Source organism: Pleurodeles waltl, chromosome 3_1 (genome assembly GCF_031143425.1).
Source record: "Pleurodeles waltl isolate 20211129_DDA chromosome 3_1, aPleWal1.hap1.20221129, whole genome shotgun sequence".
NCBI lineage: Eukaryota > Metazoa > Chordata > Amphibia > Caudata > Salamandridae > Pleurodeles > Pleurodeles waltl.
Window position 1 is genome coordinate 1,692,920,435 of NC_090440.1, and position 20,456 is coordinate 1,692,940,890.

The 20,456-nt window shown below is 42.8% G+C and overlaps 1 protein-coding gene across 1 annotated transcript in view; it reads left to right on the top strand.

Moving 5' to 3' along the window:
• The first annotated feature begins 514 nt into the window (after positions 1-514).
• Positions 515-20,456, top strand: part of DIP2A (disco interacting protein 2 homolog A) — a 637,392-nt gene continuing 617,450 nt past the window's right edge. Inside the window, exon 1 of the mRNA XM_069225498.1 lies at positions 515-670. Coding sequence (XP_069081599.1) covers positions 580-670 — 91 coding nt within the window. The 5' untranslated portion in view covers positions 515-579. The remainder of the gene's footprint in view (positions 671-20,456) is intronic.

Below are 20,456 nucleotides of genomic sequence, written 5' to 3' on the forward strand. Positions count from 1 at the left end.
CCGAGGAAACGAGGCACATGCTAGGCGAAAAAACACTACCAAGTCGGCAAAGGATGGGGTGTCAGTCGGATTCCGCCACTCGTAAAAATGGGTTTTAAGGATCCGTCTCGTAACTTCAGCAGCTAGTGTTGATAAACCTTCGCTATGCGTTTCTTCTAGGTAACAACACCTGGTACATATACGGTTTTGAGGCAATTACTCAGACATTGACCTTTGCGTGCGTGAAATTCAAATGAAACTTTATTGGCACGGTAATATATTCCACTGACGTTGCAGTCGGTCACTGAACGTGGCTCTGTCAGTGGTGGGTTTAACGTCGCTGTGGGCGTGATTCTGACGCTTCTTTGTGCGTGACGTCAGGGCCTTAGAAGGCGGGCTCGGGGGTGTCGTGTAGGCGTGGTCCACAAATGTCTTTGGGCGTGGCCTCCATGCTGCGGTGGGCGTGTCAGGGTCCCAGGATCAGATGTGCTCAGACGGATGGGGGCGTGCCTATCACCAACCCCCATGTGGGCGTAGTTTTGACGCTACGGGGGCGTGTGATTCTAGGTTGCGGCGGCCGGTGCTGCTGGTGAGCCGGTGATGGCGGATCGGTGCGGGGGGCCCGTACAGGGAGCCCTGCCCCCCGAGGTGCGCGAGAGCCTGGCCGAGCTGGAACTGGAGTTGTCCGAGGGTGAGAGCCGAAACGGAAGCGCCTGGCGGGATGACTGGGATTTATATCACTGACTGGTGGCGGAGAGCTGTGTTTTAAATCAGCACCATCTCTACAGCCAGCCCCTTTAGCGTTGCTTTTGGACCCTACCTCTCAATACCCTGCTTGTATACTTCCCAATCAGCAATCTGTGGCCCTCTGCAAGCTTTGCTCAAATCGACCTTTGCAACACTCGCCACCTGTACCCACCTACAGTCCTTTCCTCCTTCCATTCCCTGCCTTCCTGTCACCCCCACCTCTTGTACCCAAAACCTCCTTCCATTAAACGGTTTTCCTGTCCACCAGGCACCACCAATGTCGAGCTGTTGATCCAGCAAGGACCAAGTCGCCCTGTCTTCTTTCCTCGCGACTGTTTCTACTGAAAGGTCACTGGCCTACACTGACCTCTCAGAGGGTATCCATAACACTTGGGTTGCCTTTAAACGGCTAATGATACAGTTTCTCGATTCTAAATAGTGCGTGGGCCCATTATTTTCTGCCTTGCAGGGAAGTGCACGACCGCGAATGTTGACCCATACCGCTATGGATTGTTGTATGGTTTGGAATGATCTCTCATGTATTGATTACCTGGTTTAAGATTGCTGTATTTCCGTGTGGTAGCGCTCAGGATTAGTGTGTCAGAGTTGAGATTTAGCATTGAAAGAAGGACAGTTTGACCTATTTCGTTATGCTTTCCATAGAGCATAGCACATTGTCAGGGATTACCTTTTACCGCCCAGGTTCCCTCCTAGGGTGACATACATTGCTTGAAATTGTCTCCCCAAGGTATTGCAATACTCCTTTAGTTTTTGCCGCTATTAGTTAACCGAGCAAGACCAGGAGCCTTCTCATACGGAACAGTAACATGACCAGTATTAGAGTTTTCCGCTAGAGGTTGTAATTATCCAGATCCATTGAAAGGTAAACTCTTCTGAGAGAGGGTGATTATCTTTTATCAGCAAGGCCCAGCGTGCTTCTTAGTTTGCTGAAGCAATCCTCACATTGGTCATCACTACCAAGCAAAGCACAGCACATCTTCTTTGTCTCATGGAGTTGGCTTTTTCATTTAATTTGACTGGCTACAGTAACAGTATTTCTAAAGCATTTACTGCCCCATACGAGACGTTGAAGCGCTTCATAATGAGCAGCACGCTGCTCTGAAACACAGCGTTTGTGGTTATCCCGATGTTGTTGTAGTTGGTTGTTACTATTAACACTGTGCACTTATGCTGACCGCTCAGTGCATTCATTCTAGTTTCTGTGTGTTAGATTATTTTATACGGGTTTGATGTGGTCATTGGGGGGTTTGGTCTGTGTGTTCATGCAGATGTTTTTCAGGGTTAATAGGTGGGTTAGAAGAGAGTTTGTATTATTGAATTGCAGGACTAATATGTTTGATGAAGGAGCTGTTGCGATATTTGAAAACAACTGTCAGTAGTTTGCAGAAATGCAATAGTAGTGATTAGGGAAAATATGCATGTGACTTAGAGTACGTTATTCTCAGCGAGAGGAGGCATGCAAAGGGTAGAATAAAGGGACATAGTCATTTGGAAAAAAGGAGAGGCAACAATAAGATGCTTTAAGTAATGGTCAGTATTTCATGCAGAGTTTTGGGAACATAGGGCGTGCTGTTTGAGATAGCCGCACGAGGATACAAAACTGCAAAAATAAACTATATTGTTTATTTGCAAATGCAGTAATTATATATTATGTAGTATTTTATAGGCAAATAAGCACTATTATCAGGTGAAGAGCATGCCCTCTGTTAAGCTGCAGCGCGACCCCCGTACTCCATCAAAGTCAAATGATCAGCTCAGTGGTGTTTTGTATAGAGTAATTGCTGGGCGCTATACAAGAGTCTTACTATGGTCAAAAGTAGCAGCAACTTCATATCATAGTGGGAGAAAATATGTGCATGCATGCACATAACTGACTTGCCTCTTAGGTCACTATTGGCATTGTCGAGTGAGTTGAAGCATGAACGGTTCAAAATTCATGTCTGAAAGCTATTCCTTAAAAAAATACTTGCACCGGTTTAGTCTGATGTGTTACTATTAAGATGAAATAATTCTGCATGTGAGTGGAATACATTTTTAAAGAGACTTTTTCATATTTTACATATTTGTTGCAAAATGTCTGTAAAAATGAAGATGGCCCAAAAGTTAACTGTGCAAGATACCTTACTTGCTTTCTTCCACATCGATTAACGTGTACCTAAATATTTGCCCATTCTGAACAGGGAGCCACGTTCAAAGGTCAGGAGAGCACTTGCTGCCCTCGGACTATAGAGCCCCAGGGACGTTATAGTATAGAATATACAGCAGCGCTGGCTTCAGTGCAGAATAGCTGCAAGTAAAAACAAGCATTTGCAATGCAGTAGGTCTTGCATTTTCTTGAATTGGAGTTATTGGCATTGTAAATAATTCATAACTGGACTTATCATGCCACATAAATTAGTCAACCCTGTCTCATAATTTCATCTTTTCTTGCCATGTTTTAGTGGTTACTGACATCAGAAATCACAAGCCCTTGAGGAGAGACGATGGAAAATAAGGCTGGAAAAGTATTTTTTATTTTATTTTAGCAGAAGTAAGTCTTCCAAGCGTTCTTGTTTTGCATATCAACAAAGCTCTAATGAAGTTAACAACAGCAGAGCAGACTGAGAAGATTTATGACCCCAATAAAGGAGATAAGTAATGGCATCTGTGGGAAGAGTCCCTGGACGGGAGACTCCAGATGCGAGGCTAAGCAAGTTGCTTCTAGGTTTAGCTACATTATACCAGAAAGGGCATATTGTGGCTTTTGTGAGCAGTGAGCTAAAGGTCCAAGTATTTCTTTTGTAAAATAAGCTTATTTTAGGAGCCAGAGGTGAGGACAACACTGGAATAAAGTCAAAACAAATGTCAGCGACATGGGAGGAGGTGGGAGGAACAGAATGATGCAATAAAACGCATGTAGCTACCAGTCTAAAACACCCACTTTGAAAAGAGAGCACCAAAAAAATGCCAAAGTATTCTGTCACAGCAACAGATACAGAAACCAAAGTGGAATAATACAGTATTAGGTCACTGCTCTGAAACAGAAAAAGGAGGGAGAAGAAGGCAGAACTGACCACTAGTGAGCAAGTATTTTTAAAGGACATGCAGCCAACACATGAAATCGCTTTAAGTCATAAGAAGTCCACTAAAAGTATACACAAGGTTGAACGCTTACACTCAACCTAAAGAAGTATAACACAGTCAACATTGGCTGTGTCATGAAGTTATTTGCCATTTGCAACATGATGAAAAAACACTGGCAATGCCAATAGATTTCGCTTAGGCAAGGCCTATTGGCTTTGCTAATGCCTGTTATGTAGGTCTTGCCATTATACTTTCCATGCTCTCACCTTTCAGGAGGTTTCCATCCCATTATTCCTCTATTGTCATTGAGTGGCTTTCATCCTCAACATCTCTCTTTGATAGATCTCATCTCCATCATGTCCCCATCAATATCTACTTGCCCCTATTGATGGGTCCTTCAAGCACCTTCCTTCCCATCATGTTAGCAATGTGTATGACTCGCACAAACTGCAGATGAAACACCATATGCTCAGGTGGCAAGTGCTAAACTGAATATCATGTGGTAGCTCTTCGTGAATATTTTTCATAGTAAAATCTGAGCTAATCTTATTTTCTTTCAAAATGTACATGTGAAGCTTTTCTTGGGGAGTTTTCATAGTCATCAGGCCCCAGCCTATGTCTTTATTACCAGTGGTAACCCAGGGCCACGGATAATAATGGGCCTAAAATTGATAGCCAATCTCCTTATGTATCAACACATTTCTCCATAGAAGAATGACTGAAAGCCTTTGAAACATCAGGCCAAAAGTTACTTCCTGTTGGTAGGAAAACAGTGGATGACAGGCTTGACAGAGAACCAGTGAAGTGGTGGGACAGACAAGGCACGGTGACAGCCTTAAGTATGATAACAGGAGTTTGTGCAGTGAACTGGTGCTGCCAGGGATTTTCTCTCAGATGGCTACTGGATGTGGCAGGGAACATATTCTGTAGGCTTTATCGATTTGTAACCACAACCAGCTCAAGCCTCCTGCTTTGAGCATTTGATTTTCTACAAGGCAGCCCTTAGGCAGTCTCTAATAATTTGACAAATATTTACAGTATTATAGTTGAGAAAACAATACCTCATAACATGACCTCCTTAATTCTAACAGTGCAATTCAAACCCCCAAAAGGTTTGTCAGAAGGAGAAACCAACCCCTAAAATCTTGCATACTGCATTAATCTGTGATGTTCCATCTAACAAAATACCTGTCTATAGGCTTTACTACAGTGACATTCCACCTCTTAAGGGTGATGGCATATAACATATATTTGTCACAATAAATTATTCGGTTCTACTGAGTTTGTTGTAACATTTCATAATAAACAGAATAGCCTTGGTTATTGGCTTGTCATTATAAGCAGCAAGGGCCTACTGTAGTCGTCGTAAAGAATATAGAACCTCACAGCACAGCTTTTCTCAGCATTCTGTTACTCCACAGGCATTAAAATGCATTGATCTTTCAAAGCACTCTGACAGGGCTTCACAATGCTTGCCTTTACCCCACATTTCATGTTGTGAAGTCTGAAAGTGTGTGTATATATATATATTCACTTGAAACACAAAAGTTTACATGGACGTTCATATTTTAAACATACAAAACCATAGAAATTCACTTGTTATAATTAGTTATCTCAAGTAACTATAACTTATGTCCTAAGATAAACATAACTTCCTCCCCTGCCATGCACAGTTTTTTTGTCAATAATTTTACTGCAAATATCAGTGATCTCGTCCAAGATGTCATGAGTGCCATAATTTGCGGGGTAATTAACAGTGCATGACGTGGGCGTGACTTATAGTTACTCTAGGGCACCAGTTATATTTACTTGAGGGAAATGGGTGAATTTGTATGGTTTTGTATGTTTAAAATTTGAGCCTAACTGTAATCTCCCTGTATCTTTTTTTTTTTTTTAAGTGAATTTGTATGTTTTTTTAAATTTCTATTTCCTAACTATAGCGTCCCTGTAACCTTTGTTTTTTCTGGTGAATTTCTATTTTTTTTTTTTTTTTTTTTTAACGAAAAGTAATTTTCATTCCTGTACAGCAGTGCATGGTGGGGGAAACTGATGAAAACATTGCCCCCCTCACCCCATCCTCCCCTCCCCCCAAGGTGCAACCAGGCCCTGAAGCCAAATCCCTATAGCCACCCAACCCTGCACATCATTGGCTGTGTGTGGCAGGGGTTGGACACAGGGCCCTAATCACCCAAACCCACACTACATGCCGCCTTTAGCTGTGCGTGGCAGGAGTTGGCCACAGCCTATCTCTCTGGGTGGGTGAGTTGGTGTGACAGGATGTACCTGGTTGTGAGAGTGTCTGTCGGGGTGTGAGAGTGTGTGCGTCAGTGTCTTAGTGGGTCTATGAATGGGTGCATAAGGGTTTCAGTGGGTGTGTGTCTGAGTGGGTCTGTGAGTGGGTGCATGAGGGTCTGAGTGGGTCCATGAATGTCTGAGTGGGTCTGTAAGTGGGTGCGTAAGGGTCTGAGTGGATGAGTGAGTGGGAGAAAGAGATTGAAAGAGAAATTGAGAGATAGACGCTTTGATGAATGATATATTTGCAATGAGATATTTCTGGACAAATTGAAAAGAAAAATGTATTTGTCAATTTAAAAGAGTGAGATCACCTTTCAGTATGAACCTTAAACTTTTGAAGTTTAAAAGAAATTAAAGAAGGAAAATGAGCACAGGCACACAATCTCCCTCTCTCTTTTCCATCCCTTTGTGAGAGGACCACGAGGGTGGGGGAGCCTCAAGGCCTCAATGGCCCTAGCCAGATCCCCATGTCCTGCGGTAGCTGGCATTGCTCCTACAGGCAGGGAGCTGCTTTAAATAGCAACTCCCTGTATGTGGGGGCAATGATTTCATCTGTTGTGTGCAGGGAAACGGATGAAAACTCTGCTTTTCTGCTGTCAGAAAGCAGACTTTGTTTGCTTTTGCTTGGTGGGAGCTGTCAGCTCCCACCAAGCAAAAGCAAACAGTGGGTCCCGGGGATAGACACCCCGGGACATAACATGAACCGGCCTTGGGGAGTGGCTGCTCCCAGGGCCATCATTTTCTCCTCAAGGGGGGTGCACGGCCCCACTCAGAGTATTGCCCCGGGGAGGTGGCAGTCACAGAGACTGCGAGGGGGCTGTGCAACCCCCCTTGGACAGAACTAAATATTTGCCCCAGGGAGGTGGTGCTCCCTATGGCTGCTTGGGGGTTGCACCCCTCCGCATTTACTGCTATCTTTGTCTCGGGCGGTGGCAGTCCCCGGGGCTGCAGGGGTGGGGCCATGTGGCCCTCTGCACACACCTTCATTTTTGCCCCAGGGGACTGGTGGTCCCCGGGTCTGCGGGGGGAGGGGTCAATCCCCCTCCTTCCCCCTAACATTCAATTTCAAGTTGTGCCCTGGGGAAGTGGCGGTCTCCAGGGCTGCTGGGGGGCCGGGTGTCCCCCATGCATTGGATTGCAACCCCCCCCCCCCCAACATTCATTTGCAAATTGTGCCCCAGGGAGGTGGCAGGCCCCAGGGATGCAGGGGGTGGGGGGCAAGTGACCCCTTGCATTTCATTTGTAATTGTGCCCCAGGGACGGGGTGGCACCAGGGTCTGTGGGGGGGTTAGGTGGCCACCCTGCCTCCATTTTGTATGAAGCCTTGGGGAGGTGGTGGTCCCCAGGTATGCTGGGGAAGGACAGCATCCCCATTCAAAATGTAATTGCTCCCAACTCCTACCCCATCAAGGGTCTTCACCAACACAAGCAAGGGATCCCACACTTATTTTTTTAAGTTTACATTTTCAGCAGATCCATGGATCCGCTGCGACTGCTGCCGAAAATTAAAAAATATATATTCTTTTAATTTACTTTGGGGGGGGGGGGGGGGTGCACCAGAGCTAAGGGGTAAGAATGTCCCTACTCTGGCCTTTTTTCTAATTTTTCATCTTTTTTTCTGGGACTTGGCTTCAGCCGAGTCCCAACATGGCTGCCAAAACTTCCTTGTTAAAGTATTGGCAGCTAATCAGATCTCAGCACACGATTTTTTTTTAAAATCCCTTTAGTTCTCTTTACCTCTACCCACTACTTGATCCTAAAATCACCCCTACTTCCCTTCACCCCCAAAACATCCCTTTCCTCTTTACATCTACCCACACTAAAACCCACAAATCCTCAGTTCACTCTTACATCTTTTTATCACCACCCATCATAAACCCTCAAATCACTCTTACCTTTTACTTCTGCCCATTCCTAAAACGACCCTTCTCCTCTTTACTTTCACCCACCCTAAACCTTAAAATCAGCTTATCTCCTTTTATCTCTACTCATCCATTAGCCTTACAGTCAAACTTCTCCCATTTACCCTTATCCACACCTCATCTCATCCCCTCTTTTTTAAAGTAACATACACATTTGCTATTTAAGAAATAAAAATATACATATATATTTATTTGTGTGGTATTGTACAGTGGTGTAAAGAATGCAGGATAAAGCTAAAAAGCCATTCAGTGTACTTACTTGCATAGTACTTGCTTGCTTGTTAAAGGTAATATAACATCATACGCCTTTCTACAAGGGAACAACCATTAGGTAGCTAGTTGGTCTGGTCTTGAGAAACTGGTGTGATGGTTAACTTAATTTTTTTTTGTTTTTTCATTTCACATTTGTACCACAAAAAGAAAAATAAGAAAACCTCTGGCCATTGTGGCCACCAAAATTTTGTATTAAAAATATATTTTTTTTAAATATCACTGATGTAACTTTTTACTTGTGTTTTTTTTTATTTTATTTTTAGTTGTGACATGAATTTTACTGAGCACTTGTTTATTTAAAGTTAATATGAAGAATAGCTAAAAGTTAAAAAGCAAACTTAAAACCAGGTTTATCACTGAAGGGAAAAGCAGATTGAATCAGTGTGTTGTAACCCAAAGTGAAGGGAGCCAGTGGTTAAAGTGGGTAGACCCATTGCATCATGTTATGTGTTGTGGCAGATGGGAGCAAAAGGCGAATGACAATTTAACAGAGCAAAAGCAGAAACCCATCGACCAAAAGCCCCACTATGTATGCATATTACATATGACGTTTTTAGATAAACAATAGTATGGCGAGATAGCTGAAACTAAGAGGAAGATTAATATTTGGGCAGAGTCTTAGACACTCATTAATGCTTACAGTTCTTTTCCCATTGGTTCAACCTTTTGTGGATCCACCCCAGCTATTTGTAGTTGAAGGAGTCTTCCACAATGATAGACTCACCATTTTGTCATAGTTTTTCCATCTTTTCGCTTGCTCATTCTATCTCTTGTGTGTGTGTTTTTTTTGTTTTTTTTATTATTATTATTATTATTTTTTATTTAATCTCTATTGCTCTGGGTCAAAGTCTGATGAGAAAAAATAAGAGCTGTGACCCAAAAATGAGTACTAGTGAACCCCACCTACAACCACCGGCTCAAATTAAGCATTTGGTGGATGGAGAGCTAGATAGCTCAGAGGTTTCCATTCTTTTACGGTTTTGCTTCAAACCGTCAGATGTCACTCTAAGACTGCTTTTCCTCTGGGAACATGTTCTTTACTCAAGGTGCCCTTCAAACCACTCCTTCACATGGTAAAGAGCGTCTATAGCAGTCATTCCAACACATTTTTTGTTGTTGGAAGCTTTGTTGACACAGGATCTCTGGGGAATTGATGCACTATTTGAGTGGTGGAGAGTTCTAAGTTACTGACAAAAGCACTGGCCTGTGTGCTTCTGCCCCGGCTCCATTTTCTGCGCCATCTCTTCCTTTTGCTTCCTTCCTTCTGTTGCTTCCTAAGCCCTCTACAGATCCAGATTAGAGTGCATGTTACCCTTGTACTACAGCACACGAGTGTGTTTAAAAAACATAGTTTGTGTAGGCTAGTGGAAATAGATTACAAGTCCCATAATGCAACAGAACAAATGTGCCACTTCCACCTGAAATTGTAGAGCTTGCCATCCCTGGATCATATCTTTCAAGCAGTGGCACGATCACACAGTGTGCCTTGGTTATTTTATTGAAACCGTACTGGAGTCCTTGCATAGTCCTTCGTGTCAACACCAAAAGCTCAGGCAACCACTAAGCATTGCCAGTCCTGCGCCTGTCATATTCTGAAACCCTGAACGCCTGGTGGTCAGGCCCGTAGCGGGCATTGGGCATTTTCCCCAGGAGGCAGGAAGGGTGGGCTGGTTTTGCATTGGCGGAGGCAGTGCTTCAGTATCAGCCCCCAGTAACAAAAGCAGCAGTGCTTTGCACTTGCACCCCCGAGTTCCCTGACCCTCGGGCCAGGGGCTGGTCAAGCTAAATTTCCAGGGCTGCTTTAGGTTCCCAGTCTGGTCCTGCTGGTGGCACAGAATGCACCGTCCAAAAAATTAAAAGCTTCACATCTGTCACTAAAAAAGTCTGCACTATTCATTTCAAAGTAGGCTCGAAGTGTACGATATTCTGGGAGTTCTGCAAAGTAAAAAAAAAACAATTAAATTGTGTCGGAGTTGTTAAGGTTTATGCTATTCTCAAACGAGTTTTTATTTTTTATTTTGCTGAATTCCAAAAGAGGGGTGCCAGCCCTTTCATCGCAGACTTGTGTTTCTAGAGGAACACACGGATTCCCAGCTCCAGATAAAGGGTTACTCTCCTGGGCACGAAAACGCACATTTTTCCGGGTATTTGCTGAGGTAACTGGGATGGACGTCATGGATGAAACTAACGAAAGCTCCAATAACACTACTTTCCACTGACGAGGTCAAACAGACTGAAAATACCAGAAATTGAAGATGTTGCCATTTTTTACTGCCTGTTTCTTTTGTGAATGAAAGAGTCACAAAACGACAAGAAGAGTACACAAATGCTAGACATTGTAAGCCGACAGGAAAGCTCGTTGAGTTAAACGCTCACTATTGAAATATGTGGCAAGTCCTTCTGCGTTCCTCCCAAAGTCGTTAAATTCCGTAAAATAAAATTGCCCACTTGTAAAATGTTTATAGTGCGTGAAGTGTGAAATGACGCACTATTGACAAAACATTCCATTATTCAAACAAGCATTGGTAAAGCCAATTGGTCTCGCCTACCATAGCTATTGGATTTGCTCGTGTTTTTTTTAGTTATGTTGTACGGCAGCCCATCTGAAATTTAGAAGAAAAAAAAAAGCCGCATTATTGCACAGTTTTTCCCTAACTTTCAACCATGGTGCACAGCAGATGCTTTATAGTACAGCATGTCTAAAATATATTGGGAAAGCCAGTAGCTCTCGAATGCGGTACCTATTGGCTTTGCCAATGCTTGCTGCATAGTTTATTTATATGTGTTTCACTGCTTAGATGTAAAGGGTCAAGCTGCCCTCTCCCCTTTTATTTGTTTCCAAAATTGACTACTCTGTGCCCAGAGTTGACTCCAGCTGAGAACCTGGGTCAAAAAATAATGCACTTTTACTATGCTGAATATTGTGTCTCCCATACTGGCTTTCACCCACAACATGTAGTTATTCAGAGTGATCACATTTATGCCTTCATTGTTTTATACTAGTCTCCAAGAGCAACCCTGGAGAACCTGCATGTAAAATCACACTTGGGCAACAGTGGTTCTCATTAGTATTATTTGAAGGAGAGGATGATCTATTAAGAGGTTAAGTAACGACAGATAAAAACATCAAATCACCATAAACATAAATGCAAGTAGACTTCTATATCTAGAGAAGCCCACAAAAAACAAACAAATAAAACACAGGACAATGTGTCCTCAGTGCAAAAGTAAAAAAAAAAAAAACGTAAATACAAAAAATGCTTCTTTAAAAATGAAGACTAGCTGGTGGCTTTGTGGTAAACAAGTTCATAGAATTTGTGAACTTGGTATGGATAAAAGTTCGGCAATCTCTATCTAGTTTGTTTGTTATCCTTGTTGACAATGTTTCGACTCTTACCTGCAATAGAATGGTCTTAACCTTTACTCAATCTAGTTCAGACCATTCTTTTGGATTAACCCTTTCCACGTGGCTTTTTCTGATGTACCCTGTTTTCTAGTCGTAATGAAACTTCTGTATTGTATGAACGGGTCGACAAGGATAACAAACAAACTACGGATTGCCAGACTTTTACCAAGTTCATGAATTCTTCATTTTTATAAGAAATCGTTTTGTATTTGTTTTTTGGCTTCGGCACAGAGGACACATTGCAGTGTGTTTTATTTATATGTTCTTTGTGGACCTTTCTAGATATAAAAGCCTGTTTGCATTCATTATTATGGTGATTTGATATGTTACATTTTTCATGAGGCTACTTAAACTCTTAATTGATCATTCTTTCATTCAAATGATACCAATGAGAACCATTGTTGCATAAGTGTGATTCATTGTTTTGTTGTCATAGCAAACGGTCAGCCACCTTCACAGATTCACAAAAATCAAGCTGATGAGAAAAGGGTGTTCATTAGCCCCTAGAGCTTGTAAATGATATCAAACAGTAACCCAGCAAACTCTGCCTACTCCTGGGTGCGATTCAGTGCCTGCTATGGAGGGGTATTACTCATGGTATGCTACAGCAAGCTAATTCTAATCCAGAAAGTGTCTTTTGATGTCACCATCCTTCGGTGATAGTTTTACTTCTCACATGAAAGACTGTGGACTTCACACATGCCTACTCTAATACTCGGTGGCTTCTGTAATCTGAATGCCTTCGTGGCACCTTGTGAGCACTGTACTGTGCTTGTCAATGAACTACTGGCATGAACTGAGTTGTTTGGTCTTGCCTACATAGCACATGCGCTTTGCCGCAAGACTTACTGTTTATGATTCAGTGGGCTTATGCCCTCCCACAGCACACTCGTAGTTGTTTTCGTGTCACACTCATTTGCAATTTATTTGAATGTTAACTTCAGGTTGGCTTCTCTTCTTTTCTTGTGTTAGCTTTGCCCTGGAACTCGGACCAAGTACATATGTTTATCCTCATCTTTTTGCTACTCATTTTTTTAATTTTATGAGCGTTTCAGTATTATTCCTTGACGGGCAGTGCGATCTCCAACTTTTAACCCAGATATACGGCTTCTAATTTATGTTGTTTTCACTCTATCCGCTGTCTCTGGCGCATTAGTTACTTATAACCATAACTGTACTACTGTGCTCTACACCTCTGTACCCTGCACTGCTCTACATCTCTCTTCCCTATGCCACTGTACTTCACTCTGCTCCACTCCATTCGACTGTACTCTTCTCTACCCTACGCCACTCCACATTATTCTACTCAGCCCTGTGCCTCTTTACGCCACTCTACTCCTGCCTACTCCACCTCACTCTTCTGCACCCCACCCACTATGCTACTGTACTTCACTATACTGCACTCAGCTCTTCTCACGCCGCTCTACTCCACAGTACTCTATGCCTCTCTACCCTACGCCACTCTCCACTCTGCGTCACTCTACTAAATCCACCATACATAACCCCACACCACTCATCACTCTGTCACTCCAATCTACAACTCTACTTCATCCCTCTTTTCTCCGTTCCATGCCACTCTGCACTATGCCACTGTGCTCTACACCAGTGGTTCCCAACCTGTGGTCCGGTGACCCCTGGGGGTCCGCAAAGCCTTCTCAGGGGGTCCGTGAGAGCCTAGAAAATAAAAAAAATATTGACAAATTCGGTCCCCAGCTTCCAGTAATGACTCAGGCGGTGGTCCCCCGATTCCCATGATGATTCAGTGGGGGTCCCCGGGTTCCATTAATGTTAAAGTAGGGGTCCACAGAAATCAAAAGGTTGGGAACCACTGCTCTACACCACTGTATTCCACTCTACTCCACTTAATTACACACTGCCATTCTACTCTATAGCACTCTATGCCCATGTGTGCCACACCACTGGACTCTACACCACTTTACTCCACTCTACTTTGTGCCACTCTACGGCACTTCACTGTCCTCTACGACACTCAGTTGTACTCTATGCTGCTCCTCTGTACTCTACACCTCTAATTCACGCCACTATACATCACTCTACGCCACTTCATTCCACGCCACCTTATGCCACTCTACTCCATGCCACTCTGTCACGCCTCTCAACTGCACACAGTGCTACGCTACTGTTATGCCACTCTACTCTGTGCCATTCCACTCCACACCTCTCTTCTCTACGCCACTCTACTTTATGCCACACCACTAACTTAGCCATGGTGAACCGTGAACAGCAGCCACACTGCTGTTTGACGTGGTTAAAAGACATAGGCAAAGCCGTTTGTTCTCACAGAACCAAGACCTTTTAGCTTTGCCAGTGCTTATTTTTACTTTTGAGGAACTCTCAGGATTTACAGTCCGAACTAAAGATAGTTTCTTGAGGTTGTTGGAAAAAGATTAATATTGTGATGTGCTTTGTATTGCTATGTTGTGTAGCAACCCTAACTTTGTACGCTTTGGTGTAATTTCCACACTTCTTTAAAGCTCCCATTTGATACTCCGGTGATAAAAGTTTGCTACTATAGTTTTCACTGCAGTATTTTAATAGTGGTTTATCATAAACACTATGTCCACCAGTAGAGTGTAATATCGCTTTCACTTCATTGCTTTGTGACAAGGTGATTTTTAAAGTTAACTTTTCTCTGTTCAGTGAAATGGAAGTGGTACTTCATTTTGACTAAATGTACACATTTCACCACACCAGTGCTAGGTCTGGTGACTGTTAGGAACCCCGGGAAAATGGAGGTATGTAGTATGACGTACCATTCATTCATTCTCATATTTCCCGAGCAGGGCTCCTCCAAAAACCATGAATGTTAAAATAATTAAACTTCTGTTTATTATGCTTGTGAGTGGGGGCAGGGAGCGCTGTGTTTCGCGGTCCTTGCCAAGAACACAGTAGCATTTATGACCGCTAATGATGCTGAGCAAATTTCCCTGTAGCGCTTTAAGGGTGCCACGGACCCCACAGAAATGGGCCGACTTATCAGATGGTTGGGGAGTTAAGGACAGTATAATTATGGTGCAGTGCCCTTTACACTCTGTGCTACTGCACCTGCTGCAGTATTAAATTACGTCCCTAAAAGCCAGGTCCTTTCTACCTTTGTGTAAATGTGAAATAAAGTGGCGCTTTTAATGCTACTTCAAATTTAATGACTCTCTTAAATTGGGTTAATAGTGTGAAATATGTGACAGCAGACACCCAGGCTGAAGGTCGCCAGATGGCAATGTGCAGACTCTTAAGATCCACACAAGGGAGAGATGAATGAAGTCACTTGGGTGACTTCTGCAGACGGATGTTTATAACCCGTTTTCCACACCATCACCTCAGGCACAGCGCCATCCACGCCGTCTGGAATGTAACTGCATCCTGTTTTTTTTTATTTTGTATCATTTGTTTACGTCGGCGTCAGTTCACTTTTACGCTTATCATAAGGTCAAGGAACAGCTACGCCGTCAAGACATACCTAAAAAAAAAAGAAAAATCCAGCTAGATATTCTGGCTGTTTACCCGCAGTAATGCATATCGTGATGAAAACAGAACCAGAGTCTCGACAAATCTTCGCTCAGGTTGCCCTTCCCTTAATGACAAGAGCTCGCTTTCTCCAGCGTTTTCACTGCTGGTAAATATTACAGGCCATGGCTCTGTTTCTTTGTACGGTTACAAACATTTTTTTTTAGCTTGAAACGGAACCTTACATTGAATTCCCAAACACCATTTTCTAATCATATATGAAATGTCAGCCGTACTCTGCACATGTTGCATTTAAGGCGGAATGGGTTTCATGTCCAGTGTCCAAAGAAGCAGTAAGAGAAGAATGGCACTGGTATGAATGTTGTGACTTTAATTGTTCTCGTTCAGTGTTTTGAAGTTCATGTTAGTTTGAAGAAATCCTGAGTTTAAAAACGAAAGGCTCTAATGCTTCAAGTTATAGACAGTGACATTTTTTGTGCTTAAATCGTAAGACCATTCAACATACATGACATGCTCTAAACAAACATACAGGGCCAAGAAGAAAAATATTTGCAATGATATTAAAGATTCTCGTGATAGCCACTAGAGTGACCACCTCACTCCGGGTCATTGCGGACACTGTCCCCAGAACAGAGCTTTTCGCCGACAGATCATTGATTTCAGATATGTTAGTCTAATTGGTACAGTGAAATCATTACAAAACTGCAACACCCAGAATGCTTTAGACTTGTGCACAAAAGTCCAGGGCTTGAAACGGTGTCAGTAATGACCTTGAGGGCGATGGTCACTGCAGTAGACACACAGGTTCAAGGTAGCTTGAGGGGCCATATATAGCACAAGTAAGTTTGACTTGAGTTTATAGGCAGTTGAGTGGTACTGCATACGCTTATGTTATACTGTAAACGTTAAGATACTGAGATGTATTTTTGGCGGTCCTGTAATGAACCAGCGTAAGCTGAAGTGTGTGGAGAGGACTTTGGTTGCGTGGAAGTGACAAGGACAGATATCTGCTTCCGCTCCATTGTTCAGAGGGCTGCCAAATTCCTTCCTTGTCCCCATCTCTGGAATTCCTAAATAAAATTCAGCTTTTTTAATATGATTAGGAGGGTGTAGCTTAATTCTGTCATTTTTGTGGGGGTGGCTAGGTCTTGCTTTTCTACTTAAGCAGGATTAACCTCCGTCTTGCGAGCAGAGAGCAGTTGAGCTTTTTCAATGCAACGGATGCGAAATCTCGCCATTGAACTAACAATCAGTTCAACTGCAGCTTTACAGGACGACACCATGACGGATGCTTTGAAAAAGTTTGGGTCTTGTAACCACTTGTAACCAAAGATTGTGATGGATTCCTGTACTGCACATCCTCTCAGTCACTCACTTGTTAGAGCAGGTAGTGGATTTTACAATAAGTTTTTTTTTTTTTTTATATACTGGAAAAGCCCATGTTCATTGAAGTGAGGGTCCATTAGACTGCAGTCTTGGTGTATGGGCAGTTGTGTTCGGTCCAGGTCTGTTACGTTTCTTCTGTGAGCTGCATTGCACCCATCCCTTGAATCACTGGGAGGGAGGGTGCTGACTCAGCTGGCTTCGTATGGGTCGGTCCGCCTGCCATCTGCTCGCTCGGGCGCTCGTCTGCGCCCTGTGACAGGGCACGATGCTCTCTACAGAACCTTCCAAAAGCCTTCCAACTGCAGCCACTGCTTCATACTGAACAAACGAAAACCGGATATTAGGAGAGATTTGTATTTTGTTTTCTGGGATGTTAGTGCTGGTCTCATGTATAAGTTGACTGGAGCCTAGTTTATTCTCATGCCTCAGCCACCTCATGATTTTGGCGGAAGAGACATGCGTGCCAATGGTAAATTTAAGCAAGTGAAGTCGAGGCCAGTCTAGCAGTAAAACGTCATTGCACGTTTCTAACACTCTCCAGCGTCCTATAGAGAGCCTAATTAAAATACTTAAGTAAACAGGACAGGAATGTAGATAGAATATGGAGGGTGAGCACAGGAATAGGGATGTCAAAATGGGAGTTTAAACCGTGAGTTTTGCAGTTTTCATAATTAACTTTGTCCTTTGCTTTGCAACTTTTTTTGTGTTGCACGTTTACTTTTGCAGAGTTTTCCATGCACAATGGCAAAAGTATGCATATTTTTTATCTGCATGTTTGCCTTTTTTCAGCGTAGTCACAAAAATTGAGATTTTGATGGCAATGTGGCAAAAGGGTGGAAAAAACCCAATATATTCTTGCACGAGATGTCTGAGCATATGTATAGAAGAGGAAGCGCTTGCAGCATTCACAGTGCTACTGCAGAATATAATACAGAAATACTTGGCGCCGGCACAGAGATCAGCCCAAAAACTTGAACCAAGAGTGGATTATCTAAATGATAAACTAATGGAAGGTTTATGGCAAATGCTACTTAGAAAGGGCGCCTTTGAAAGTAAAGTGAAATGTATATAGAGGTTGGTGAGGGTTGGCCTTCACCGACCTCTATCTGCTATGTGAGTTGTGCAATTCCTGCGGAGGGTAAGAAGCGTCACTTCAAGTAGCTACATATAGAAACCACACGAAGGTAACCCCTTAAATCACATTTCTCATTGACATGCCAAACCTCTTTAAGTTATCTAGAGAAAGCAGTTTCTGGCTCAGCCCCCTACGCTAGTAAAGACCCCACTTGCCGGTGGTGCAGTGCTTAATTTGTAAATAAAAAGGTGCCGGTGCTCAAAGCCCTTCTCTTATAAAAACACCGCTGCTGCAATTAAATCTGCGATACTGAGGCCGCCTAATCCCGATGCCATCTCTGACCTCTTCATTCCATTTGAAGCCACTCCCTCTTCAGCTCACACCTGCAGCTTTCTGCTTTCTCTCACCGTGACGCTTTTTCGTTTTTCTCTTCCTCCGTCTTTCCCAAACGTGTCTTTTGCTCGCAGCAAATGTTTGAGGAAGAAGACTAAGCGCCGGCCCTCAAAAATAAGTGCCGGTGCTCAGCACCGGAAACAACAAGCACAAATGTATCACTGCGGTGGTGGTCCTGTCCAAAGCTTTTATGTTTCCATAATTTTTATCAATAACTACAAAGGTCCATTACAAACTAGCATTACCACTAATGCACAATAATAAAACAGTCGTAATTGAAAGGGGAAAAAATGTTACCCATTAGGGAAACTTACAGCTACATTCTTGATGTGAAGCTATCGCATTTAATCAAGGTTAACTAAAGTGCAGTATCTGAATTGCATCAATCTACAAGACTCGTTGTGGGGAGGGGAGAGCAAGAGAACAACAGTGGAAGAGAAGGGAAAGGTAAAGAAGAACTGGCATAGGCAGAAAGAATGAAATGGGTCCCGTGTTTACTCGAGTTAAAGTTATTAGCGTTCTAAACTCCTAACCGGACTTTTCTTGCCACATAAAATGAAAAGTAAAACGGTTTCACATAAATGAGCCGACGGCCGCCATGAGCGCAGAGCAAACACACAAAAGGAAACAGAAGTTCGCTTGCAGTGAAACGTATTCGCAAAAGTGCAATTAGCCATGTAACCAGCAAAAGAGCAATTATCCATGTAACGGGGTCGATGTCGTGCAAAGCGTTCTACTAATGCCCAGCGAGATCATGCTGCCTATGAAATAAGGAGGCAAAAATAGTGCATAAACCATACAGAAAACATGGAGCCTCTTATATTTTTAGAAGTTTCTGGTGCGCTCAAGGTATGCTAAACACCGGAAAAGGCATGTCGTATGTATGCCTTTCACAAATTAAATCAAGCTCATTTTAAAAGGCAAGCCCACAAGCCAACCAATCTGATGGGCTTGACTTGAGCTTGGTTAAAAGCCCACAGACAGATTACACCAGGGACAGAGCTTTGCGCTCGACCCTATAAAGGGGGAACTTGGGAAGCGACAAAGGAGAAGCCTAATATCTGCTTAAAACAAGTGAACAACGGGTAATGAGACAAATGTGGCTAAGCACCATTATATAGCCCCTGTATTCAATGGGAACTAGATTCTTCTCAGCTATTATAACCGCTGAGAAGGTAACACTCCACATCAAGATGATGATCTTGATAAAATGCGGCTATCTTCATCCAGTCTGGTTTTCGCCCATGTTTCCTGCCACAAGGGCCTCACAAATGGCCCCAGATATTTCCATTTGTGCTGGTCAAGCATGAATATCATAAGACACAACACGAGAAATCAAAGTTCCTAGTGCTTTGAAATATTCTGAAGCCCACTTGTTTAGTGCCACTTAGTGCATAACCACTTGAAAAATATTCAACAGCTGCCCCAATGAAAGCTTCCACAGAGGTTTATTTTTTTTAATTTTCTTTTTTATCAAATCTGTAAAAAAAAAAAATAAAAAAAAAAAGGAAGACCATGCGTTACGCATAAGAGAGGACAGGATGACCACGAAGATGTTAAAGAAAAACACCCCCTAACGAATCGAAAGGCTTGCTTACAAATGAAAAGATATCACGTTTTTAAATTAAATATATAGGTCCAAACACAAACATGGCTAAATCACTAAATGCTATCACTACATAACAAAGTCACACTAACTTTAAATCTAATAAACTGACATCCACAGATTTTCCGAGCTCTATAAAATTAGACTGATCTGTTTAAAAGCCGCAATAAAGATTTGCCTTTTCCCTTCATTTGGCTTATTGCTGCAATTTAAGGGCCACACAAAAAGGCATAACATCAACGCCTCCAGTCTTGACATTAACTTGCTGTTATCATGTACCTTCGTTGTTCTGTTGCTATTGGCTCACTATACTCTTTGTGGAATGTAGATTGCAAAACAGGGCTCTCCTGTCTAGTGTTCTTTCTTTGTTAATGCCAGTGGATGCTATTAGTGAAGGTGCTTTGATTGAGGCTGCCAACAATTCGAATAAAGCCAGCTTGTTTATCGAAGCTAGCCTCTTTTCACTTGCGACAAGTGTGTTAAACCAGCTGCATGGGTGGTGGCTTGTCTGCCACCAGGATGCCAGCTGGAAAACCACCTGGTTTGCCAGCCTTGCTCGATAAACAGTTTGGGAGCAGGGGAAGGAAGCCATATAGAAGCCTTTAACTTCTTTAAAAATGTTAAGATTTTGGGGGGAGGATCAATGTACTGCACAGGCAAAATAGAATTTTCACCTCCGTGCTTGCGATGTTTGAAAGAGTGATTCTGTATGTTGTGGCACTGTAGCAGTTAGTGAACACTTGTGATTGTGGGAGTTTGAGTCATTTTTAGTTAAGTGTATGAACCATCCTCAGATTCAGGAAA